Below are 27,704 nucleotides of genomic sequence, written 5' to 3' on the forward strand. Positions count from 1 at the left end.
ATTTACGTAGGCCACGGCCGTGGCATTGTCCGATTGGATCTGCACCGGGCGACCCGCCAGAAGATGGTGAAAGTGCTGCAAGGCCAGCCAAATTGCCCTTATCTCCAACAGATTGATTGGAAGGGTTGATTCCCTTGGGGACCAACGACCCTGAGCCGTGTGCTGGAGAAACACTGCTCCCCAACCGAGAAGGCTGGCGTCCGTAGTGACTACCAGCCAATGAACTGGAGGAAAGGCTTTCCCCCGAAGTAGGGATGAATTCCTCATCCACCATATCAGGGATTGCCTGACCCCAGGAGACAGACGACACCTGAGATTGAGAGACAAAGGACTCCTGTCCCAGGCTGACAGAAGTGCCTGTTGGAGTGGACGAAGATGGAATTGGGCGAATGGAACCGCTTCTATAGCTGCTACCATCCTGCCCAAGACCTTCATGCAGAACCGGATTGAATGGAAACTCGGCTGCCGAAGAATTTTTACCTCCTGCCGGAGACAAAGCACCTTGTCCTGGGGTAAAATAGTTAGCCCCCGAGAGGTGTCGAAGATCATCCCTAAAAAAGAGATCTTCCGAGATGGTACTAGAGATGACTTCTTTAAATTGACCAGCCACCCTAGACGAGCTAGGGTGTCCAAAGAGATGTTGACGTTGTCCCTGCATGCCTGAAAAGTTGGTCCTTTGACTAAGAGATCGTCTAAGTAAGGCAGAATGACTATGCCTCGAGAGTGCAGGATTGACACCACTGTTGCCATCACCTTCGTGAACACCCTGGGAGCAGTGGCGAGCCCGAAAGGTAATGCAGTGAATTGGAAGTGTCGCTCGCCTATGGAAAACCGTAGAAATTTTTGATGAGGAGGAAATATAGGAACGTGCAGATAGGCGTCTTGAATATCTATGGAAGCCAGGAATTCTCCCCTTTCCATAGCCGCAATGACCGAGCGGAGAGATTCCATACGGAAGCGACGAGTGCTGATGAATTTGTTTAGACACTTTAGGTCCAGAATGGGTCTCACAGTCCCATTCTTTTTGGGAACCGTAAACAGATTTGAATAAAACCCTTTGAACCTTTCTTCCTTTGGAACAGGGACAATGACCCCGTTGGACTGAAGAGACTCGACTGCTCTGAATAAAGCTCTTAGACGGGTTTTTGAACTGGGAAGACTGGATGGAAAAAACCTGCCTGGAGGGAGATAGGAAAACTCTATTTTGTACCCTGAAACCGCCAGGTCTCTTACCCATCTGTCTTGAACAACTGACAGCCAGGACTGATGGAACAGTAGTAGGCGACCGCCTACCCTGTTGAAAGCGACGAGAGGCTGCCTCCAGTCATTTAGCTGAAGATCGAGGATATCTAGATCCCCTAGATCTTGATGGTTGATACCGCATTCTTGCCAATGGATTGGCCCTATAGGAGACCTGGTGCTCCCTGTCTTGGACAGGCCGACTTGGGGGACCTGCGCTTGGTGCCGCAGACCACCGGGAGTTACGAAAGGATTTAAATCTTGCTTGAAATTGGCGACGAAAAGGTTGCTTAACCTTTTGTTGAGGAAGGAAATTACTTTTACCTCCCGTGGTATCAGATATAAGCTGATCCAGTTTTTCGCCAAAAAGACGGACACCTTGATAAGGGAGGGATGTAAGGGACTTTTTTTTAAGTAGAGTCCACCCGCCAATTTCTTAGCCATAGGGCCCTTCTGATAGCAATAGCATTTGCCGCAGCCAATGCTGAACAATTTGCCGCATCCAAGGATGCATTAATCAGATAATTTCCTGCTAAAGATATCTGATTTGACATCTCTATCACCTCTACATGAAACCCCTTATCCTGAAGAGCCTTAGTTACGGACTCTGACCAAGCTATCATAGCTTTGGCAACCCATGTGGCCGCAAAAGACGGCGCGAGGGCTGACCCTGAAGCCTCAAACAGAGACCGAGCTAGACTCTCTAGGAGCCGATCAGTCGGATCCTTAATAGACGACCCATTAGGAAGAGACAGCAACGTACTAGAGGCCAAACGGGACACGGGGGGATCCACTGAAGGGGATTCTGCCCACTTTTTACAAAACTCTGGAGCGAAAGGATACCTTGCACCTAGGGCCTTCTGGCCTAAGAAACGCTTATCTGGTCTCTCCATGTGACATTGGACTAGATCCTCAAACTCAGGATGAGTAGAAAACACCCTATTAGGTTGCTTGAATTTTTTAAAGGACACCTTATGACCAGAAGGTAAGGTGGCCACATCCTCTACTCCCAAAGTCTGGTTAACGGCCTCAATGAGACTGTCAACAGATTCCTGATAACCAGGAGCTTCTAAATCAAAAGACCTCTCTGAGTCATAGTCCGAACTGTGTTCACTCAATTCCGCAGGAGAGGGAGATCGAGAAACGGGATTCAAAGATGCTGATGCACCTGACGGACCGGGAGACGCTGTGTGGGATCGTTTCCCCTGTGTCTGCCTAGAGGGAGTACGGCCCCTGCAGGCCGGAGGATCCTGAAAATCGGAGGATCTTTCCAAAACAGGCGAATGAATGTCCCTGACAGGGGCTTGAAGGGACTCAACCGCCTTTGTTAGAGACGCCATAGACTGCGTTAATGATATGACCCACTCAGGGGAGACACTGCCGACCCAGGTACAGGCACACCCGGCAGGATAGCCGGCGGGGTAACAGGCAGAGTAGCAGATGGGGGGTCCTGCACGCGCTCGGAATCACAAGCCTCACAGAGATGGTTACCTTGCGCATGCAGAAAAGCAGACCGACAGGTAATGCATGAGGAATACAGAACTGAGTGAGTCTTAGGGTTTCTAGACATGATGACTCTAAAGCCGCTATGCTCCGTATCTCCTTATGAGCTACTAGGTCTAGAACAAATACTGTTGTCAGGCTGAGGGAAGTAGCACTTACCCCAGTCCTGTGTCCCCGTATGCTCTCAAACACTGAACCATGTTTCCTGTGCAAATCACACATATATACTAAATTACAGGGCGGATGCTTGAAAAAGTGGGAGGAGTTACCGCGCATGGACCTGGTTTAGGCCGAAGCAGGGAACTAGATTTCACTCCTTCCCCTGCTCTCCCGGGAAAGCTGGGTGCTTGAAACCGGAAGTAAACCGCCGCCGATGGAGGCGGGACTTCCCCCAGACTACAAGACCCATAATGCCACAGGCCGTACAGAAAACCGTAAGCCGCCGAAAAAGGGGCGGGACTTCCGCCCATGCTCAGACTACAAGATCCATAATGCCTCAGGCTGCCTAGAGAACAGGAAACCGCCGAAAAAAGGGGCGGGACTTCCGCCCATGCCCCTACTGAAGTTTGCATGTGGGGAATAACGCTGGAAACCAGCACAGCGCCGGATAATAGTCGCCACCTGTGCAGTACCAGCAGAACGCGCGATGAAGCAGGAGCCCCCTGTGCAGCGCTCTGACAGCGGAAGGTTAGACCAAAAAAATCCACATATAAATATATATACATATATAAAAAAGACGGTGCAGGCACCCTAACTCCTTACACCCTTCAGAAGGCGAGAAGAGGGACCGTCTGCCTCCTTTAAACACCGTAGCCGTGCATTGGTGATGAAGTGGAGGGTGCACGGACAAGGAATGAATGCCTGTACAACCTAGGGTTCCGTTACCTCAGGGTGGTCAGGTTCTTAGTCCGGCAAAAAAATCCCACGTCGCGGGAGAGGATACGTGGAGGCGACACTCCACGTGCTCGCCCGTTGTTGGTTTGGGGAGATCGGACCCCTTCAAAAGGGTCCGTTGCCCCTGTCTTATCTTCAGAGAAAGAGGAAAAAAAAAAAAAGCATCTGGGAAAACCCAGAGGTGTGCCTCCTACGGACACTAAGCATAAACTGGAGCTGTCAGGGCCAGTGGCAAGGTGTATACTATGGAGGAGGAGCTAACTTTTTTTTTTATACCTACTTAGTGTCAGCCTCCTGGCGGCAGTAGCATACACCCACAGTCCTGTGTCCCCCAATGAGACGATGGAGAAATATTTATCTTTCTCATGGTATACAGTGGGGAAAATAAGTATTTGATACACTGCAGATTTTACAAATGTTCCCACCTGCAAAGAATGGGGAGGTCTCTAATTTTATGAAGAGGGCTGTAATTTTTATCGTAGGTACACTTCAAATGTGAGAGACAGAATCTTAAAAAAAAAAATCCATAAAATCATATTGTATGATTTGTACATAATTAATTTGTTTTTTTATTGCATGAAATAACTATTTGATACAATATAAAAACAGAATTTAATATTTGGTACAGAAACCTTTCCGTGCATTTACAGAGGTCAGACTTTTCCTGTAGTTCTTGATCATGTTTGCACACACTGCAACAGGGATTTGGGCTCACTCATCCAAACAGATCTTCTCCAGATTCTTTTAGGTTTTGGGGCTGTCGCTGGGTAACATTGAGCCCTGGCTGTGTGTTTCAGAACATTATCATCCTGGAGGACCCAGTCAAACACATCTTCAATTTTCTTACTGAGGGAAGGAGGTTGTTGGCCAAAATCTCACGAAACCTGACCCCATCCATTTTCCCTTCAATACGGTGCAGTCATCCTGTCTCCTCTGCAGAAAAGTATTCCCAAAGTATGATGTTTCCCCCACCATGTTTTACGGTTGGGACAGTGTTCTTGGGTTTGTACTCATCCTTCTTCTTTTTCCTCCAAACAGATGAGTGGAGTTGATACCAAAAAGCTCTATTTTGGTCTCATCTAACCACATGACCTTCTCTCATGTCTTTTCTGGATCATCCAGATGGTCACTGGCAAACTTCAAACAAGCCTAGACATGTCCTGGACTGAGCAGGGAAATCTTGCGTGCCCTGCATGATTTTAATCCATGACGGCTCAGTGTGTTACTAACGGTAATGTTTGAGACTGTGGTCACAGCTCTCTTCAAGTCATTGACCAGGACTGATTCCTGACTTTTCTTAGGTCATCCTTACCCCACGTGGCGAGATCTTGCATGGAGCCCCAGACCGAGCGAGGAAAATTGACAATCATCTTGTGTTTCTTCCATTTTCAAATAATTGTGTCAACAGTTGTTGCCTTCTCCAAAAAGATGTTTGCCTAATGTCCTGTAGCCCATCCCAGCCTTGTATAGGCCTTTAATTTTGTTCCTGGTGTCCTTAAACATGGTTACCAGTTTTACCAGTGTGTTGTGTAATGGTTACTACTTTCACCAGTGTGATGGTTACCAGCGTTACCAGTGTGATGTGTAATGGTTACCAGTGTTACCAGTGTGATGTGTAATGGTTACCAGTGTGATGTGTAATGGACGCTCTCTGCTCTCCTGATCTCACTGCAGAGCTGTGTGTGATTATAACTGACACATCTGCAGGTTCCCCTCAGCTTCAGTTTCCAGCTCACAGGTAGACATGGTGCAATACTGTAGCAATACAGCAGCGCTCAGAGAGAAGCAAAAATGTGTTTGAAAGAATACAAATTTAATTTCTCCTGTTCTGTGTTAGTTAAATGTCTCACACTGGTATACCTCCTCTATGTATATAATCCCTGGAGGCAGAGTTATCTCCCAGGCACCATCCGCTCAGAGCCTGTAAGAGGTCATTTATATAAGGTGATAAAAGATGACTTCTCATAAACAACACATGTGATATGAGACACACAGGTAGGACTGTTCTCAGCAGTCTATAACCTGTATGCCCATATTAATAGTTTAGATAAGTCAAATATGGCGACAGATTCCCTTTAAAAATCATACAATGCGATTTTCTGGTTTATAATTTTTAGATTCTGTCTCTCACAGTTGAAGTGCATCTATGATAAAAATGACCAACCTCTCCATTCTTTGTAGGTGGAAAAACTTGAAAAGTCAGCAGCGTATCAAATATCGTACTTATTTTCCCCACTGTATGTCAATGAAACGCCATCTTCCACACAATGGGGGGAGTAACTAAGACTTCTTAGTTCATAATCTGATAGAGTAAAATGAGACAAATCTATTAAAAGGCACAGGCTTCTAAACAAAAAATAAATACCCCCTCCCCAAAACAAAAGGGTTGTCCAACATTTGAATTTTTTTTCTAGGAATGAATGGTTTTAAGATAATAAATGGAGGTCTACTCGCCATTCAACACCCCCATGGATCCAGTGCAGACCCCTCCAGCAGCGATATCTGGTTTGTTCGGAGGTTTTCAGTATCTATGATTGGCAGCAGCAGTCGGGCGAGTAGCAGTGCGTCATCAGAGGAACATCCGATGATGTGCTCTTCTTGTCATCCAAACGCTGCAGCCAATCACTGGCTGCAGAGGTCCTGGTAACTTTCAAATAGAAAAGACATCGCTGCGGGAATGGCCTGCGCTGGATCCACTGGAGATATGATGGGCAGGTATGTCTCAGTTTTTTATTTTAAAACCATTGATGCCTAGAAGTAAAACTACTCAAGAGTCCCCTCCTCCCCACAAAAAGAGACTTATGGTTTGCACTGGATTTAAAGGATTTCTACTGAATTGCAGCCATCATCTGGCTATAAAACAAAAAAATGTCAAAATTCTAGAAAAGAAGCACCAAAATGGGTCAGAAACTTTAGAAAAGAAGCTACAAACAAAAAAAAAAATGAACAAGGAACTTAGGAAAAGAGGCTGCAACAAAAGTGTCACATTCTATAAAAGAAGCTGTAAAATAAAAAAATAAAAAAAATGTCAAAACTCTAGAAAAGCTGCAAAAAAAAAAGGAGTTGGAAACTCTAGAAACAAAGCTACAAACAAAACAATACTTTAAATAAGTGGCGGAAACTCAGGAAAAGAAGCTGCAAAAAAGGTCACAAACTCCAGAAAAGAAGCTGCAAACAAAACATTTATAAAAAAAACAAGTGTCAGAAACTCATGAAAAGAGGCTGCCAAAAAAAGGTGTCCGTAAAAAAAAGTACTACTTTTATGAAAACTTCTGCGTAAATGTGAGGGCAGCCTTGTGTTGACAAAAAATGGAAAGAAATCCACATTTGTCAATCACATGCAGTCCTTCCTTACCGAACTGCTCTGTGTATAAACAAGGCGGACGACACAATAGTTCCCGGCACAGAGGATAACCAGAACACGTACAACGGTCCTGAAATTATAGTGTGACATAATACCGCAATTTTTTTTTTATTAACTTGACGCTATGCTCCTATAAGATTTACGTATAATTCTCTACAAAAACCCCTCTAAGGCATCCCCATTCCTGCATCACACAGATAAGCGCTTGCATTGGACATGACCTTGCCCACCCCACTGTAAATTTATATCATGTTTCATAGTTTGGGTCTGGATATTGGTCAGTGAGAAATTTCTACATGCTAGGCAGTAATTTATGCTGGCGGTATTTCTCTAATGCACAGTCGGGGCTCTGGAGCCATAAACCAAGCTCTGCTTCAGTGACAAGTGACAGTATCTATCACAGTACTGAAGATTTACTGCGCTCCTCACCCTTAAAGTACCTGCCACCTGTGCCACACATTGCAGCCGCGGAGGCTCTGACATATGGACATGTAGATCAGCATATGACACCAGCTCTTCTCCACTCCCTATCCCCAAACAACAATTTGTCCTAATTTAGGCCCGCCTTACTCCTTCCAATGTGATAGGAAGCAGAATATGGAGGAATTGTTTTTCATTAGATAGTTTCCCTTGTAATACGTGCTTACAGTCCTTTGCAGAACCATCTCAAATTAAGTGATCAAGCATTGGAAAATTGCCAAATTGCATGCTAGTTAGACATTAAAGTGGATCTGTCACCTGAACATACTGATAGGAGCCATTAAAAAATAGGATCCGATTCATTAAGATTGGCGTTAATCACGCTCCCACTACACCAGTCTTGCTACAGTACAAGGCGCCAAATTCTTTAAGAGGAACATGCCACTTCTTAATGATTCTGGTGCATCTTCTGAGCGGCTTGCTCTTCTGTGCGGTACAAAGCACCGGCACTTCTGCTGAATTTGACTGGCAGGCATGGCCACAAGACATCCCGCTCGGGCTACTCCTTAGTTCGGGCTATTTACCTGGCGCTGATTCAAAGTGGCGTGTGACTTTTCAAAACTATTACAACAGCTTTCTTGGGTAAAAGCTCAGATGAATAATCTACTGCACTCAATACGGGGAAACTCCAAAAAATGTCTGAAAAAGCGCTAAATAGACGCTACAAAGAATGAGCTTAAGCATTTCTATATAAAAGTGACTTATTGTGCATATGTTCAGTCATTTGAGCGTCTTTTATCTTGTTTTAGATTTCCAAAGACACAAAGTAGTTACAAGAAGTGACCAGACCGTTCTTCAGGCAGCTTCCACTCTGACGACACGGAAAAACTTTATAGTACAAGGCAATTGTAAGTCTCAAAAGTTACCCGGGTGTCTTTTTGAGCAAAGTTTTGCCAACATTACTGCTTAAAAAAAATGCTAGTAGTTTCTGCATTGTTGAATGGCATGTAAAGAAAAAAAAAGGGAAAGGAAAAGAAAAAAAGGAAACACCAGTAGCAAAAACACCCCAAAATTGGAAGAATGCTAAAATAAAAAAAAAACCTGCAGCCGAAAACATCAAAAAGGCGCTTGGTAAACAATAAAAAAAAAAAAGATAAAAAAGGTGCTTCAGGAAACAAACACCAGCTTTTCCAGAAGCATGTGCCTTTTGAAAAACTCAACCAAATAAGACACCGTGTGCACATAACTTTACGGTGACTTAGAATTTGCCGGTTTAATTATTGGATAGGTCATGAATATGAGATTGGTGGTGTTCCGACACCACCACTGATCAGCTGATATTCACTCCAATAAGAGCCAGATATATGCAATGTATGGGGTGGGGAGGAACACAGCAGCCTCATATGTTAATGAGAGACCCCTGCCGAGTTCTGCACTTCACCTCCTATTTGAATCTTAGCTGACCCGTGCGTGTGCCGGATGACAGATTCCCACTGATCTCATACAGATGAGCTACATTATGGGTAAATCATCAATTCTTAAAGGGAGCATGTGAATTGAATCATACAGCCGTAACCACTGGCAACATGAATCAGAGCCAGGTTATATATCGCTCGGACACGCTCCGGTGTTTCAGAGAAAACTTAGTGGGGACCACAGGAATAGACATGACTAATCCTCTGCAGACTCACTACTGGCTTCTCCCCGCACCGTTTCATTTGATTAACTAGTCTCTTCCTATGTCCACACACAGGAGAAACCTGTCAATCAACTAGAAAACTAGCTGGCAGAGGCTGCACCGGATTAGTCATGTCTCTCACTATAGTCCCCAGTTGGATCTTTGAACTATATTCTATCTGAAACTCCAGAATGTTTCAGAGAAAACCATACCAGGATTTGGTTCATACTGTCCTCAATTTGGCCAATGATGATCACAGATGCTTAACAGATCAGCCCCATCACTTGGATCCTGGTGCACACTGGTGGCAGAAGGATTGTAGAAAAAGAGCAGCCAGTAAGAACGTCAGCAACTGCTTCTCACCTGCACCAAAAGCATTACGGAACGTTCTAATACAGAGTAAAAAATACAGCAGAGGCCACCATCAAAATGTTGTTTGATCGTGAGTCAACACCTTTAACATATATCTTTATTGTTTTGAGTGTACAGTTCCGATGATGACTTATGATCCTCCATGGGTATAAACTATTGCCAAACCATCAAAGTAATCTGAACCTGAAATTATATCTCTTCTATTTGCCCCATTTTTGGTTAGCACAAAGTATACGGTACTTCAGAAGAAGGGGAGAATGATTGTGCCATCAGACTACAGACAGATTGTTTGTAGTCTGTTGCCATGGAAACACATGTTCACACAGAAGCTGTGAACACAAAGTTGTGGGATAGTGCAAAGGAAAAGCATCTGAAAAATGGTCAACTTGTGTTTAATGCAGGTATTGTAAGACTGAAGCTTAGAGAGATGACAGAAAGATATAATTCAGGTCTAGCATTCGGTCTGACAATGCCTATAAAAAGAAATTGTTCATCTCATATACAGGTAAATAAATATAAAACATGATAAACTCTAGATGAATCCATTTCATTCTGCTTTTAGCTTCCCTGACAAATACGATCTTCATGGAGAAGGTGAAAGAGTAAGAGGCTATTATGGCTGAGGCATCATTGAAATGCCTAAAATGCAGAAAATGGTAAAGAATAATAAAATCCATAATACAATGTAACACAAAAATAAAATATTCGCTATCAACTGATATTATACTAATTAAACAAAGAACGAGGGAAAAACAGGAGCGCTCGCTAAAATGACGGCACAATGGAGGTGTCAGATATTACTGATTGCTCAGATCACGGATCCATAAATCATTAACCAGAGTTGTGTACAAAGAGATCAAAACGATGAATGGCAGCACAAAGGATGCTTGCTTGGCATGAAGCAATCCTGACATTACTACTATCATTTCCAGACATACAAGGAGAATACATAAAACATGGAGAGAATACCCAACTTTTCTGGAGTTACTTTAAAGGTCACAGCAAATCATAGGAAGCTTGTTTTATAGACCAATCAATGATGAAATACCGGCTCATATGTCCAAGGTACCAGTGTCCTCAGAAACAACAACTGATATATTCTACCACAGAATAAATCAGCAATGACAAAGGCTGCAACATAAAACCTTACAGGGATCTTCCAGGATTAGGAAAAAGACGGATTTATTTTTTTCCCCCAGAAACAGTGCCACTCTTGGCTACAGGCAGCCTGATATTGCAGGTTGAACCAATTCATATAAGTAAATCCAATTCAGACGTCTGTGGGTCTTTGGACTGTCATGATCCCAATGGCAGGGGATCACAAAAGGACAAGCACAAAAACAAAACAAGCTCTAGGGTGATGGAACCTGAGCTGACCGCGATCCTGAACCTAAACACACAACTAGCAGTAGCCGGGGAACGTGCCTACGATGATTCCTAGACGTCTCGCGCCAGCCGAAGGATTAACTTCCCCTATAAGAAGAAACACAGACCTCACTTGCCTCCAGAGAAACACCCCACAGAAATAGCAGCCCCCCACATGTAATAACGGTGAAATGAGAGGAAAGCACATACGTAGTTATGAAAATAGAATCAGCAAAAATGAGGCCCGCTAAAGCTAGATAGCAGAGGATACAAAAGTGAACTGCGCGGTCAGCGAAAAACCCTTCAAAAAACCATCCTGAAATTACTTGAACTCATGTGCCAACTCATGGAACATGAGGAGTAATTTCAGCCCACTAGAGCAACCAGCAGCAAGGAATCACATATCTGCAAGCTGGACTAAGACAAAAATTAAGCAAAACGTGGAACAGGAAAATCAAAACTTAGCTTGTCCTGAAGATAACAGACGCAGGGAGCAGAGGTAAAAAGACAAGCTGATTACATTGATAGCCAGCGAGGAAATGACAAAAAAGCCAGGTTAAATAGGAAACTCCCATAACCTGATGGAACAGGTGGACACCAGAGACCGCAGAGAACACAAGTCACCCAGTACCATCAGTAACCACCAGAGGGAGCCCAAAAACAGAACCCACAACAGTACCCCCCCCCTTGAGGAGGGGTCACCGAACCCTCACGAGAACCACCAGGGCGACCAGGATGAGCCCTATGAAAAGCACGGACCAAATCGGCAGCATGAACATCAGAGGCAATCACCCAAGAATTATCCTCCTGACCATAACCCTTCCACTTGACCAAATACTGGAGTTTCCGTCTGGAAACACGAGAATCCAAGATCTTCTCCACAACATACTCCAATTCACCCTCCACCAGCACCGGAGCAGGAGGCTCAAGCGAAGGAACGACAGGTACCTCATACTTCCGCAACAACGACCGATGGAACACATTATGAATAGCAAACGATGCCGGGAGATCCAAACGAAACGACACAGGGTTAAGAATTTCCAAGATCCTATAGGGACCGATGAACCGAGGCTTGAACTTAGGAGAAGAGACCTTCATAGGAACAAAACGAGAAGACAACCACACCAAGTCCCCAACAAGAAGTCGAGGACCCACGCGGCGACGGCGATTAGCAAACTGCTGAGCCCTCTCCTGGGACAACTTCAAATTGTCCACCACATGACTCCAAATCCGATGCAACCTATTCACCACCATGTCCACTCCAGGACAATCAGAAGGCTCCACCTGACCAGAGGAAAAACGAGGATGAAACCCCGAATTACAAAAGAAAGGAGAAACCAAGGTAGCAGAACTAGCCCGATTATTAAGGGCAAACTCGGCAAGCGGAAAAAAGGAAACCCAGTCATCTTGATCAGCAGAAACAAAACACCTTAAATAAGTTTCTAAAGTCTGATTAGTTCGTTCCGTCTGGCCATTCGTCTGGGGATGGAATGCAGACGAAAAGGACAAATCAATGCCCATCTTAGCACAGAACGTCCGCCAAAATCTAGACACAAACTGGGATCCCCTGTCAGAAACGATGTTCTCCGGAATGCCATGCAAACGAACCACGTTTTGAAAAAACAGAGGGACCAACTCAGAGGAGGAAGGTAACTTAGGCAAGGGTACCAGATGAACCATCTTAGAAAAGCGGTCACACACAACCCATATGACGGACATTTTTTGAGAGACAGGGAGATCCGAAATAAAGTCCATGGAAATGTGCGTCCAAGGCCTCTTCGGGATAGGCAAAGGTAACAACAATCCACTGGCCCGAGAACAGCAAGGCTTAGCCCGAGCGCAAACTCCACAAGACTGCACGAAAGAACGCACATCCCTCGACAAGGAAGGCCACCAAAAAGACCTGGCCACCAAGTCTCTAGTACCAAATATTCCAGGATGACCTGCCAACGCAGAAGAATGGACCTCGGAGATGACTCTACTGGTCCAATTATCCGGAACAAACAGTCTTTCCGGCGGACAACGATCAGGTTTATCCGCCTGAAACTCCTGCAAAGCACGTCGCAAGTCTGGGGAGACAGCCGACAAAATCACCCCATCCCTAAGGATACCAGTGGGCTCAGAATTTCCAGGGGAGTCAGGCACAAAACTCCTAGAAAGAGCATCCGCCTTCACATTCTTTGAACCTGGCAGGTATGAAACCACAAAATTGAAACGGGAGAAAAACAGTGACCAACGAGCCTGTCTAGGATTCAGACACTTGGCAGACTCAAGGTACATCAGATTTTTGTGATCAGTCAAGACCACCATACGATGTCTAGCACCCTCAAGCCAATGACGCCACTCCTCAAATGCCCACTTCATGGCCAAAAGCTCCCGATTACCAACATCATAATTCCGTTCGGCGGGCGAAAATTTTCTAGAAAAGAACGCACATGGCTTCATCACTGAGCCATCGGAGCTTCTCTGTGACAAAACCGCCCCCGCTCCGATCTCGGAAGCATCAACCTCAACCTGAAAAGGAAGCAACGTATCTGCCTGACGCAACACAGGAGCAGAAGAAAACCGGCGCTTAAGTTCCTGAAAGGCCTCCACAGCCGCAGGAGACCAATCAGTAACATCAGCACCCTTCTTAGTCAAATCCGTCAAAGGCTTAACAACACTAGAAAAATTAGTTATGAAGCGACGATAAAAATTAGCAAAGCTCAAGAACTTCTGTAGACTCTTAAGAGATGTAGGCTGCGTCCAGTCACAAATAGCCTGAACCTTGACGGGATCCATCTCAATAGTAGAAGGGGAAAAAATATACCCCAAAAAAGAAATCTTCTGGACTCCAAAGAGACATTTAGAACCCTTTACAAACAAAGAATTGGCCCGCAGGACCTGAAACACCTTCCTGACCTGCTGAACATGAGACTCCCAGTCATCAGAAAAAACCAAAACATCATCCAAATACACGATAATAAATTTATCCAGATATTCACGGAAAATATCGTGCATAAAAGACTGGAAGACAGAAGGAGCATTAGAAAGTCCAAAAGGCATCACCAAATACTCGAAATGGCCCTCAGGCGTATTAAATGCGGTTTTCCACTCATCACCCTGCCTTATCCGCACAAGATTATACGCACCCCGAAGATCAATCTTAGTGAACCATTTAGCCCCCTTAATGCGAGCGAACAAATCAGTCAACAATGGCAAAGGATACTGATATTTGACTGTAATCTTATTCAAAAGACGATAATCTATGCAAGGCCTCAAGGAACCATCTTTTTTGGCCACAAAAAAAAAACCTGCTCCCAAAGGGGACGAAGATGGACGGATATGTCCCTTTTCCAAGGACTCCTTAACATAATTCCGCATAGCAGTATGCTCTGGCACTGACAGATTGAACAAACGACCTTTAGGGAATTTACTGCCAGGAATCAAATCTATAGCACAATCGCAATCCCTGTGAGGAGGAAGCGAACTGAGCTTAGGCTCCTCAAAAACCTCCCGATAATCAGACAAAAATACCGGAACCTCAGAAGGAGTAGATGAAGCGATAGAAATCGGAGATGCATCATCATGAACCCCCTGACATCCCCAGCTTAACACAGACATTGTTTTCCAGTCCAGGACTGGGTTATGAGTTTGTAACCATGGCAGACCAAGCACTAAGACATCATGTAAATTATACAGTACCAGGAAGCGAATCACCTCCTGATGAACGGGAGTCATACGCATGGTCACTTGTGTCCAGTACTGAGGTTTATTCATAGCCAAAGGTGTAGAGTCAATTCCTTTCAAAGGAATAGGAACTTCCAGAGGTTCCAGACTAAACCCACAGCGATTGGCAAATGACCAATCCATAAGACTCAGGGCAGCGCCTGAATCCACATAGGCATCGACGGAAATGGATGATAATGAACAAATCAGCGTCACAGACAGAATGAACTTAGACTGTAAAGTACCAATGGCAACAGACTTATCAACCTTTTTTGTGCGTTTAGAGCATGCTGATATAACATGAGCTGAATCACCACAATAAAAACACAATCCATTTTTCCGCCTATAATTTTGCCGTTCACTTCTGGACTGAATTCTATCACATTGCATTATCTGAGGTGCCTGTTCAGAAGACACCGCCAAATGGTGCACAGGTTTGCGCTCCCGTAAACGCCGATCAATCTGAATAGCCATAGTCATGGACTCATTCAGACCTGTAGGCGCCGGGAACCCCACCATAACATCTTTAATGGCCTCAGAAAGGCCATCTCTGAATTTTGCAGCCAGAGCGCACTCATTCCACTGAGTAAGCACCGACCATTTCCGAAATTTCTGACAATATATTTCTGCTTCATCTTGCCCCTGAGATAGAGCCAATAAAGCTTTTTCAGCCTGAATCTCTAGGTTAGGTTCCTCATAGAGCAAACCCAATGCCAGAAAAAACGCATCCACATTGAGCAACGCAGGATCCCCTGGTGCCAATGCAAATGCCCAATTCTGAGGGTCACCCCGCAGGAAAGATATAACAATCTTGACCTGCTGAGCAGGGTCTCCAGAGGAGCGAGATTTCAAGGAAAGAAACAAATTGCAATTGTTCCTAAAATTCAGAAAACTAGATCTATCTCCAGAAAAAAACTCTGGGACAGGAATTCTAGGTTCAGACATAGGCGTATGTACAACAAAATCTTGTATATTTTGAACCTTAGCAGCAAGATTATTCAGGCTGGAAGCCAAACTCTGGACGTCCATGATAAACAGCTGAGGTCAGAGCCATTCAAGGATTAAGAGGAGGAAAGAAGCAGTCAAGCTGCAATTAAGGCTAGGCAGCAAACACTGAGGAGGGAAAAAAAAAAAAAAAAAAAACTTCCTCAGACTACTTTTCCTCCTACTTCAGCCAAAACGATGACCAATTTTTTCAGGCCGGCTATACTGTCATGATCCCAATGGCAGGGGATCACAAAAGGACAAGCACAAAAACAAAACAAGCTCTAGGGTGATGGAACCTGAGCTGACCGCGATCCTGAACCTAAACACACAACTAGCAGTAGCCGGGGAACGTGCCTACGATGATTCCTAGACGTCTCGCGCCAGCCGAAGGATTAACTTCCCCTATAAGAAGAAACACAGACCTCACTTGCCTCCAGAGAAACACCCCACAGAAATAGCAGCCCCCCACATGTAATAACGGTGAAATGAGAGGAAAGCACATACGTAGTTATGAAAATAGAATCAGCAAAAATGAGGCCCGCTAAAGCTAGATAGCAGAGGATACAAAAGTGAACTGCGCGGTCAGCGAAAAACCCTTCAAAAAACCATCCTGAAATTACTTGAACTTATGTGCCAACTCATGGAACATGAGGAGTAATTTCAGCCCACTAGAGCAACCAGCAGCAAGGAATCACATATCTGCAAGCTGGACTAAGACAAAAATTAAGCAAAACGTGGAACAGGAAAATCAAAACTTAGCTTGTCCTGAAGATAACAGACGCAGGGAGCAGAGGTAAAAAGACAAGCTGATTACATTGATAGCCGGCGAGGAAATGACAAAAAAGCCAGGCTAAATAGGAAACTCCCATAACCTGATGGAACAGGTGGACACCAGAGACCGCAGAGAACACAAGTCACCCAGTACCATCAGTAACCACCAGAGGGAGCCCAAAAACAGAACCCACAACATTGGACCTGACCTCAATAGTTTCATATATACGTATGAGTCAGATGACCATATAAATCTGGCCGAGATCAGACTGCAATGCCCGGACTGGCTGGCGGCACTCCCCACCTGCGTGCGACAGCTGCATAGAAATATATGAAGCTGTCAAACTTGGTCAGTCTGTGCATTGTGGTCTGTTTTCGGTCTGATTTCTGCAGTTGTCTGAGTGTGCACTAAGGCTGTTGAGTTTAGGTTAGAAGACCCCTCACCAGTCCCCAAATCAAAGTCTGCACTTGGGACCCTGTCTCCCAAGCGAATTATTTTGTCCTTCGGTTGAGTTCCATATCAGTAGATTTTTTTTTGCTATAATCCTGCTCAATCCCTTTTTAGATTTTCTTCAATATTGGAGGACCAGGAAAAAGTGAGTTAATTTTAAAGTGTATTACGCTTCTTGCCAATTTACTACATTAGAAGGGTCGGGGGAGCTGGATTCCTACAACATCCTGGAGGAACAGATAAAACCAGCTGCCTGTGTGTGTTCTGTTCGCCATCTCTCCTTTAAAACTAATTATGGTTATTAGCTTTCCAGTCAGTGCTGGAATAATACACCACTAATACAGGCGGAGAAGACCAGACAGGACCTGTATGTCATAGATGCAGAAAGGTCAATTTTGATTTTTGCCCTTTGTGCACAGTAAGCTTTAATTTGCTAAACAATCTATCTTATCCTACCTGGTAAATGGGATGGATTTGTATTCATCACGGTTCTCTGTGTCTCATATTAATGACCTATACAGCGGGTAGACCATCTTGATAGTCTACCCATCTTATAGGTCATTGCTATGAGACCAATTGGAGAGCAGATAATTGCCCCGGCAATAGCCAGGTATGTACAATGTATGGTGCTGAACACCGCAGCTCCGTATATGGTGTAATGGCCGCTGCCAAGCATTAAGGAGCAGTACCCAGACGCAGCCATTAAATAATGTACAGGTCCGCACGGTTTCGGATCCATATAGCGTTTACAGCTGACCACTGCCACTATCCTATTTACAGGTCATCAATATGCTGATCCTGAACAACCCATTTTTATAAAATGTCTAATTCCTCAGAGTTAGGATGCTCTAATTCAGACCATTCGAGTTCACAGTCACTAAATCGACGACCATTTAGTAAATTGAACACAGAACAAAATACTTACTGCCTCTTCTGTCCTCCCAGCTGACTCCAAACTTCTATCACAAAGCCGTCCAACTGTTCATCCTGGCGATATAAAGAGCGTTCAGTGTTACGTTAGCAAAGTACAAATATGCAGCACATCCAATTAACACTGATTTTCACAATCAGATTTTACAATATGTTCATATTCACTAAGGCTTCTTTCACACTACCGTCGGTACGGGGCCGTCACGCTGCCGAGCAGGAAAGATCGTGAGAGCAATATTTCCTGCTGGGCATGCGCAGTCTGAAACACTGGATGCGACGTACAGAAAAACGTTCCCTTGAACGTTTTTCTGTGATGACGGGCCGCCAAAACCCGACGCATCCAGTGCACGACGGACGCAACGTGTGGCCATACGTCGCGATCCGTCGGCAATACAAGTCTATGGGAAAATGCAGGATCCTGGAAATTTTTTTGCAGGATCCTGCATTTTCAAAAATCGATGGATTGAGACGTAAGAAAGACGGAAGTGTGAAAGAGGCCTTAGTCACCAGATATAAATTCTACTAAATCTCTGCAATGATGATTTTAAAAGGGCTTCCAATGTTTCGGACAAAGGTTTGCAGTCACTAAGTGACTGCTGAATCAGGATGGAGTGTTTTGCACACACTGTCACAATTCCCCGGTATTCCTGAGGCGATTTATGAGATTTGCTTACTAGCGGTCATATGATGAGTAGATACGTTCAGGTTCTCTCAATAGCAGTGAATTGGGAAAAGCAGGAGGAGTGACTGCAGGCATACAAATTGCATACATGTCACTGGGAATACTGGGGAATCGTTAACAGCGTGTGCACCACATGCTATCACGATTCGGCTACATGCAGTCATATAGAGTGTCTTCAGACTTGTCCCGAGCCTGACCAGCCCCCTTAAAACTATTTCTGTACTAATGATGCTGACTACAGTAACAGTTCCGGCGGTGGCCCATGACATCTGTAAGTTGCAACTAATTCATTAAGTGGCTAATGAATTAGATGTAGCTCACTCAAACATGTCCACTATTAAAACTGGCATGCACAGAGACAATCTTAATGAATCAGACCCACAAACTATTTATCGGTGCCTTCTGTAATAAACCACTTTCAAAATTATTATTCAAATTGGATTTTAGTGCCATAAAGATGTAATTTTTGGATCACTGAAATCAATCTCAAACACCTGTGATAATTAGTTTGCCAGGTGAGCCCAGTTAAAACAATACTACTTAAGAAGGATGTTCTACATTATTTAAGCAGCAAAAGGTTTCAAGCAATATGGGAAAGAAAAAGAATCTCTTTGCTGCAAAAAAGCATCAAATAGTGCAATGCATTGCCCAAGGAATTAAAACATTAGCTATTTCATGAAAATGTAAGCATGATCATCGTACTACGAAGAGATTTCTGACTGATTTCTGACTGACTGATGTTTTTGCAGATAAAGGCATAATGAGAAAGTTTTCTGACAGAAAAATTCATCGGATTTAGAGAGCAGTTGCTAGAATACCAGTATAAAGCAGCCAACGGGTATGAGAAGATGCTTGTGCCTCTGGAGTTCTGCGAACCTCAAGGTGTAGGATCTTCAGGAGGCTTGCAGTTTTACATAAACTTACTATTCAGCCACCCCTAAACAGTGCTGAAAAGTAGAAACGGTTGCAGTGGGCCCAGACATACATGAAGAGTGATTTTAAAGCAGTGTTGTTGACAGATGAGTGCCATGCAACCCTGGAAGGTCCAGATGGATGGAGTAGTGGATGATTGGTGGATGGCCACCATGTCCCAAGGAAGGTGGTAGCAGAGTCGTGTTTTGGGGAAGAGAGCTGGAAGGCCCCTTTAGGGTCCTTGAAGGTGTGAAAATGACCTTAGCAAAGTATACAGAGTTTCTGGAGTGACCACTTTCTTCCATGCGTAGCAAAATTATTGTATGCTGACAATGCACCATTTCAAGCTGCAAAAAATACCTCTCAGTCATTGGCTGCTTTGGGAATAAAAGGAAAGAAACTCATGGTGTGGCCACTGGTCAACATCCTCCCCTGATCTCTACCCTATTGAGAACCTTTCAAGTGTCCTCAAGCAAAAGATCTATGAGGGCAGGAGGCAGTTCACACCAAAACAGCAGCTCTGGGAGGCTATTCTGATATCCTGCAAAGAAATACAAGCAGAAACTATTCAAAAACTCATAAGTTCAATGGATGCAAGAATTGTGAAGGTGATATCAAAGAAGGGTTCCAATGATATCATATAGCTTGGCCTGTTAAGATGTTTTTGATTGAAAATAACTTTGATTTCAGTAAATGTGACCTCTTAGGCTACTTTCACACTAGCATTTTTTTTAATACGTCGCAATGCGTCATTTAGGGGAAAAAACACATCCTGCAAAGTTGTCTGCAGGATGCATTTTGGCCCCATAGACTAACATTAGCGACGCATTGCGACGCATTGACACACGTCGCAATCGTCGTGCGACGGTTGCGCTGTGTCGGACCGCCGGGAGCAAAAAACGTTACATGTAACGTTTTTTGCTACCGACTGTCCGCTTTTTCCGACAGCGCATGCGCGGACGGAACTCCGCCCCCCCCTTCCCGCACCTCACAATGGGGCAGCGGATGCGCTAGAAAAATGCATCCGCTGCCCCCATTGTGCGGCGCATTCACTGCTAGCATCGGAACGTCGGCCCGACGCACTGCGACGGGCTGAGTCCGAAGCTAGTGTGAAAGTAGCCTTAATGCTGCAAGTTGATCAAATTACCATTTTCAGTTCTTCACAACCTATAAAATGTTTAACCCCTTCATGACCCAGCCTATTTTGACCTTAAAGACCTTGCCGTTTTTTGCAATTCTGACCAGTGTCCCTTTATGAGGTAATAACTCAGGAACGCTTCAATGGATCCTAGCGGTTCTGAGATTGTTTTTTCGTGACATATTGGGCTTCATGTTAGTGGTAAATTTAGGTCAATAAATTCTGTGTTTAATTGTGATAAAAACGGAAATTTGGCGAAAATTTTGAAAATTTCGCAATTTTCACATTTTGAAATTTTATTCTGTTAAACCAGAGAGTTATGTGACACAAAATAGTTAATAAATAACATTTCCCACACGTCTACTTTACATCAGCACAATTTTGGAAACAAAATTTTTTTTTGCTAGGAAGTTATAAGGGTTAAAATTTGACCAGCGATTTCTCATTTTTACAACGAAATTTACAAAACCATTTTTTTTTGGGACCACCTCACATTTGAAGTCAGTTTGAGGGGTCTATATAGCTGAAAATACCCAAAAGTGACACCATTCTAAAAACTGCACCCCTCAAGGTGCTCAAAACCACATTCAAGAAGTTTATTAACCCTTCAGGTGCTTCACAGCAGCAGAAGCAACATGGAAGGAAAAAATGAACATTTAACTTTTTAGTCACAAAAATGATTTTTCAGCAACAATTTTTTTTATTTTCCCAATGGTAAAAGGAGAAACTGAACAACGAAAGTTGTTGTCCAATTTGTCCTGAGTACGCTGATACCTCATATGTGGGGGTAAACCACTGTTTGGGCGCACGGCAGGGCTTGGAAGGGAAGGAGCGCCATTTGACTTTTTGAATGAAAAATTGGCTGCACTCTTTAGCGGACACCATGTCACGTTTGGAGAGCCCCCGTGTGCCTAAAAATTGGAGCTCCCCCACAAGTGACCCCATTTTGGAAACTAGACGCCCCAAGGAACTTATCTAGATGCATAGTGATCCCTTTAAACCCCCAGGTGCTTCACAAATTGATCTGTAAAAATGAAAAAGTACTTTTTTTTCACAAAAAAATTATTTTCGCCTCAATTTTTTCATTTTCAGATGGACAACAGGATAAAATGGATCCTAAAATTTGTTGGGCAATTTCTCCTGAGTACACCTATACCTCACATGTGGGGGTAAACCACTGTTTGGGCACATGGTAAGGCTCGGAGGGGAAGGAGCGCCATTTGACTTTTTGAATTAAAAATTATCTCCATCGTTAGCGGACACCATGTCGCGTTTGGAGAGACCCTGTGTGCCTAAACATTGGAGCTCCCCCACAAGTGACCCCATTTTGGAAACTGGACCCCCAAGGAACTTATCTAGATGCCTAGTGAGCACTTTAAACCCTCAGGTGCTTCACAAATTGATCCGTAAAAATGAAAAAGTACTTTTTTTTTTCACAAAAAATTTCTTTTCGCCTCAATTTTTTTATTTTCACATGGGCAATAGGATAAAATGGATCCTAAAATTTGTTGAGCAATTTCTCCCGAGTACGCCGATACCTCATATGTGGGGGTAAACCACTGTTTGGGCACACGGCAGGGCTCGGAAGGGAAGGCGCGCCTTTTGACTTTTTGAATGGAAAATTAGCTCCAATTGTTAGCGGACACCATGTCGCATTTGGAGAGCCCCTGTGTGCCTATGCATTGAAGCTCCCCCACAAGTGACCCCATTTTGGAAACTAGACCCCCCAAGGAACTTATCTAGATGCATACTGAGCACTTTGAACCCCCAGGTGCTTCACAGAAGTTTATAATGCAGAGCCATGAAAATAAAAAATAATTTTTCTTTTCTCAAAAATGATTTTTTAGCCTGGAATTTCCTATTTTGCCAATGGTAATAGGAGAAATTGGACCACAAATGTTGTTGTCCAGTTTGTCCTGAGTACGCAGATACCCCATATGAGGGGGTAAACCACTGTTTGGGCGCACGGCAGGGCTCAGAAGGGAAGGCACGCCATTTGGCTTTTTAAATGGAAATTTAACTCCAATCATTAGCGGACACCATGTCGCGTTTGGAGAGCCCCTATGTGCCTAAACATTGGAGATCCCCCACAAATGACCCCATTTTGGATACTAGACCCCCAAATGAACTAATCTAGATGTGTGGTGAGCACTTTGAACCCTCAAGTGCTTCACAGAAGTTTATAACGCAGAGCCATGAAAATAAAATAAAAAATTTCTTTTCTCAAAAATGATTTTTTAGCCCGCAATTTTTTATTTTCCCAAGGGTAACAGGAGAAATTTGACCCCAAAAGTTGTTGTCCAGTTTCTCCTGAGTACGCTGATACCCCATATGTGGGGGTAAACCACTGTTTAGGCACATGCTGGGGCTCGGAAGTGAAGTAGTGACGTTTTGAAATGCAGACTTTGATGAAATGCTCTGCGGGCGTCACGTTGCGTTTGCAGAGCCCCTGATGTGGCTAAACAGTAGAAACCCCCCACAAGTGACCCCATTTTGGAAACTAGACCCCAAAAGGAACTTATCTAGATGTGAGGTGAGCACTTTGAACCCCCAAGTGCTTCACAGAAGTTCATAACACAGAGCAGTGAAAATAATAAATACGTTTTCTTTCCTCAAAAATAATTTTTTAGCCCAGAATTTTTTAATTTTCCCAAGGGTAACAGGAGAAAGTTGACCCCAATATTTGTTGTCCAGTTTCTCCTGAGTACGGTGATACCCCACATGTGGGGGTAAACTACTATTTGGGCACTTGCCGGGGCTCGGAAGTGAAGTAGTGACGTTTTGAAATACAGACTTTGATGGAATGCTCTACGAGCGCCACGTTGCGTTTGCAGAGCCCCTGATGTGACTAAACAGTAGAAACCCCCCACAAGTCACCCCATTTCGGAAACTAGACCCCGAAATGAAATTATCTAGATATGTGGTGAGCACTTTCAACCCCCAAGTGCTTCACAGAAGTTCATAACACAGAGCCGTGAAAATAATAAATACGTTTTCTCTCCTCAAAAATAATTTTTTAGCCCAGAATTTTTTATTTTCCCAAGGGTTACAGGAGAAATTGGACCACAAAAGTTGTTGTCCAGTTTCTCCTGAGTACGACGATACCCCTTGTGTGGGGGTAAACCACTGTTTGGGCACACGTCGGGGCTCAGAAGGGAAGTAGTGACTTTTGAAATGCAGACTTTGATGGAATGGTCTGCGGGCGTCACGTTGCGTTTGCAGAGCCCCTGGTGTGCCTAAACAGTAGAAACCCCCCACAAGTGATCCCATTTTGGAAACTAGACCCCCAAAGGAACTTATCTGGATATGTGGTGAGCACTTTCAACCCCCAAGTGCTTTACAGAAGCTTATAACGCAGAGCCGTGAAAATAATAAATACGTTTTCTTTCCTCAAAAATAATTTTTTAGCCCAGAATTTTTTATTTTCCCAAGGGTTACAGGAGAAATTGGAGCCCAAAAGTTGTTGTCCAGTTTCTCCTGAGTACGCCGATACCCCATGTGTGGGGGTAAACCACTGTTTGGGCGCACGTCGGGGCTCAGAAGGGAAGTAGTGACTTTTGAAATGCAGACTTTGATGGAATTGTCTGCGGACGTCACGTTGCGTTTGCAGAGCCCCTGGTGTGCCTAAACAGTAAAAACCCCCCACAGGTGACCCCATTTTGGAAACTAGACCCCCCAAGGAACTTATCTAGATATGTGCTGAGCACTTTGAACCCCCAAGTGCTTCACAGACGTTTACAACGCAGAGCCGTGAAAATAAAAAATCATTTTTCTTTCCTCAAAAATTATGTTTTAGCAAGCAATTTTTTATTTTCTCAAGGGTAACAGGAGACATTGGACCCCAGTAATTGTTGCGCAGTTTGTCCTGAGTATGCTGGTACCCCATATGTGGGGGTAAACCACTGTTTGGGCACACGTCGGGGCTCGGAAGTGAGGGAGCACCATTTGACTTTTTGAATACAAGATTGGCTGGAATCAATGGTGGCGCCATGTTGCGTTTGGAGACCCCCTGATGTGCCTAAACAGTGGAAACCCCTCAATTCTAACTCCAACACTAACCTCAACACACCCCTAAACCTTATCCCAACTGTAGCCGTAACCCTAATCACAACCCTAACCCCAACACACCCGTAACCCCAACACACCCCTAACCCTAACCACAACCCTAATTCCAACCCAACCCTAAGGCTATGTGCCAACGTTGCGGATTCGTATGAGATTTTTCAGCACCATTTTTGAAAAATGCGCGGGTAAAAGGCACTGCGTTTTACCTGCGGATTTTCCGCGGATTGCCAGTGTTTTTTGTGCGGATTTCACCTGTGGATTCCTATTGAGGAACAGGTGTAAAACGCTGTACACATGCTGCAGAAAAACAGCACGGAAACGCAGCGGTTTACATTCTGCAGCATGTCACTTCTTTCTGCGGATTCCGCAGCGGTTTTACAACTGCTCCAATAGAAAATCGCAGTTGTAAAACCGCAGTGAAATGCGCAGAAAAACCGCGGTAAATCCACAGCGGTTTAGCACTGCGGATTTATCAAATCCTCTGCGGAAAAATCCGCAGAGGACCAGAATACGTGTGCATATCCCGAACCCTAACCCTACCCCTAACCCTACCCCTAACCCTAGCCCTAACCCTACCCTTACCCCTAACCCTAACCCTACCCCTAGTTCTAACTCCAACCTTAGTGAAAAAAAAAAAATTCTTTATTTTTTTTATTGTCCCTACCTATGGGGGTGACAAAGGGGGGGGGGTCATTTACTATTTTTTTATTTTGATCACTGAGATATAACCTATCTCAGTGATCAAAATTCACTCTGGAACGAATCTGCCGGCCGGCAGATTCGGCGGGCGCACTGCACATGCGCCCGCCATTTTGGAAGATGGCGGCGCCCAGGAAAGAAGACGGACACCGGCAGGCTCGGTAAGTATAAGGGGGGGGGAGATCAGGGCACGGGGGGGGGGGGGGGGAGATCAGGGCACGGGGGGGGGGCGTCGGAGCACGGGGGGGCGTCGGAGCACGGGGGGAGGCGTCGGAGCACGGGGTGGGGGGCGTCGGAGCACGGATGAGGATCGGTGTGAGTGCGGGTGGATTGGAGCATGGGGTGGGGGATCGCTGTGCAGGGGGGGTGATTGGAGCACGGGGGGGGATCGCTGTGCGGGGGGGGTGATCGGAGTGCGGGGGGGTTGACTGGAGCACGGGGGGAGCGGACAGGAGGACGGGGGAGCGGAGCACAGGACGGAGGGGAGCGCTGCACAGATCGGGGGGCTGGGGGGGCGATCGGTGGGGTGGGGTGGGGGCACATTAGTGTGTCCAGCCATGGCCGATGATATTGCAGCATCGGCCATGGCTGGATTGTAATATTTCATCAGTTTTTTAGGTGAAATATTACAAATCGCTCTGATTGGCAGTTTCACTTTCAACAGCCAATCAGAGCGATCGTAGCCACGGGGGGGTGAAGCCACCCCCCCTGGGCTAAACTACCACTCCCCCTGTCCCTGCAGATCGGGTGAAATGGGAGTTAACCCTTTCACCCGATCTGCAGGGATGCGATCATTCTGTGACACAGCATATGCGTCACAGGTCGGATTGGCACCGACTTTCATGACGCATACGCTGTGTCACAGGTCGGGAAGGGGTTAAAAAGCTGTTGTGGAACTAGTTTTGAAAAAAATACTATTATCATTGGAATGCTTGTCCAATAAAATGATTTATACTTTAACAGTTGATCATTTGAACATTAGACTCATTTGCATCGACCATTTAGGAAAATCAAAGAAAAAAAGCATTTGCATAATTTGGAACGCAATGTGCAAATCTGTTTGTTTTTTTTCAAATACTGAAAAAAGAAAATGTATTTGCTAAGTTTTCTCAGTTTTCTATAGTAGATGTTGGTGTAAAATTAACAAGGAAAAGCAAATAACAGTATAAAAAAAAAAAATCATCAGCCTGAAGTTGTACTTTGTAATTAGCCTTGACGTGCATGGTTGATGGCTGAGACTAGACATACAGCACGAGGGCTTTGAAGTTTATAGAATAAAGCAGACAACACTCCACACTATTATTTTATATTGTTTTTACAAAAACATATTTCAAGGCTAATTCTGTATGTTCAAGAATTGCTGAAAAAAAATACATCTCCTACTGAGTAATTGCGCTGAGGAGGTGGAAATGACAAACTGCTCCGCTGCCCTCAGCTCTGCAAAATTACACTTCTTGTAAAAAAAAACAACTTTTTGAATAACATTTTGCAAAACTAAAGTTATTTATAAAAGCTATAAAAGTTGTGTGCAGCTGCTGAATAAAACATTAGTGCTTCCATGTAAGAGACATGCTCGGTTTCACAGTTTCTGTTTAACAATCCTGAAAAGTCTAAGGCCATGTTCACACTATGCGGTTTTTACTGCGGAACCGCGGCGATTTTGCCGCTGCGGGTCCGCAGCTGTTTTCCATGCAGGGTACAGTACAATGTTACCCTATGGAAAACAGAAACCGCAGTGCACATGATGCGGAAAAACCCGAAAAAAAACGCGCAGAATTGCTGCGGAAAAAAAGAAGGACCATGTCACTTCTTTGTGCAGAATTGCAGCGATTCTGAACCCATAGAAATGCATTGATCCGCTTACTTCCCGCATGGGGCTGTGCCCACCATGCGGGAAGTAATGCGGATAATGTGCGGGTTATACCCGGGGTGGAGGAGAGGAGAGTCTCCTCCAGGCCCCGGGAACCATAGTTGTTTTAAAAAAAAAGAATTAAAATAAAAAATCATGTTATACTCACCCTCGGAAGTCTCAGCGCTGCACACGGCCGTCCGGTCTCCGGTTTGCTATGCGACCAGGACCTTCGGTGACGTCGCGGTCACATGACCGTGACGTCACCGAAGGTCCTGGTCGCACAGCATCTTTGGAACCGGACCGCCGCCTGCAGCGCCCAGGAGATCGGGACGTCAGAGGGTGAGTATATCATCATGATTTTATTATTTTTAACACTACTATTGATGCTGCATATTGCTGCATATGCAGCATCAATAGTAGGGGTAAATCCCGCAGCGGAACCCGCAGGACAAACCGCGATAAATCTGCAGGGATAACCGCAGCGGGTTTGCCCTGCAGATTTATCAAATCCGCTGCGGGAAAACCCGCGGGACAAAAAGGAACGTGTGAATGTGGCCTTAGGGTATGTGCACACGATGCAAATTTAGTGCAGAATTGGTGCAGAACTGCAGCAGATTTTTCTGCTGCAGAAACGCTGCAGAACTGCACTTGATTTACAGTACAATGTAAATCAA

The 27,704-nt window shown here is 44.6% G+C and overlaps 1 protein-coding gene across 2 annotated transcripts in view; it reads right to left on the reverse strand.

Moving 5' to 3' along the window:
* Positions 1–27,704, reverse strand: part of CHID1 (chitinase domain containing 1) — a 507,376-nt gene that overhangs the window by 434,314 nt on the left and 45,358 nt on the right. For both annotated transcript variants that reach the window (XM_069740216.1, XM_069740217.1), the window contains exon 7: positions 17,678–17,739. In XM_069740216.1, coding sequence (XP_069596317.1) covers positions 17,678–17,739 — 62 coding nt within the window. The remainder of the gene's footprint in view (positions 1–17,677; positions 17,740–27,704) is intronic.

Source organism: Ranitomeya imitator, chromosome 9 (assembly GCF_032444005.1).
Source record: "Ranitomeya imitator isolate aRanImi1 chromosome 9, aRanImi1.pri, whole genome shotgun sequence".
NCBI classification, from domain to species: domain Eukaryota; kingdom Metazoa; phylum Chordata; class Amphibia; order Anura; family Dendrobatidae; genus Ranitomeya; species Ranitomeya imitator.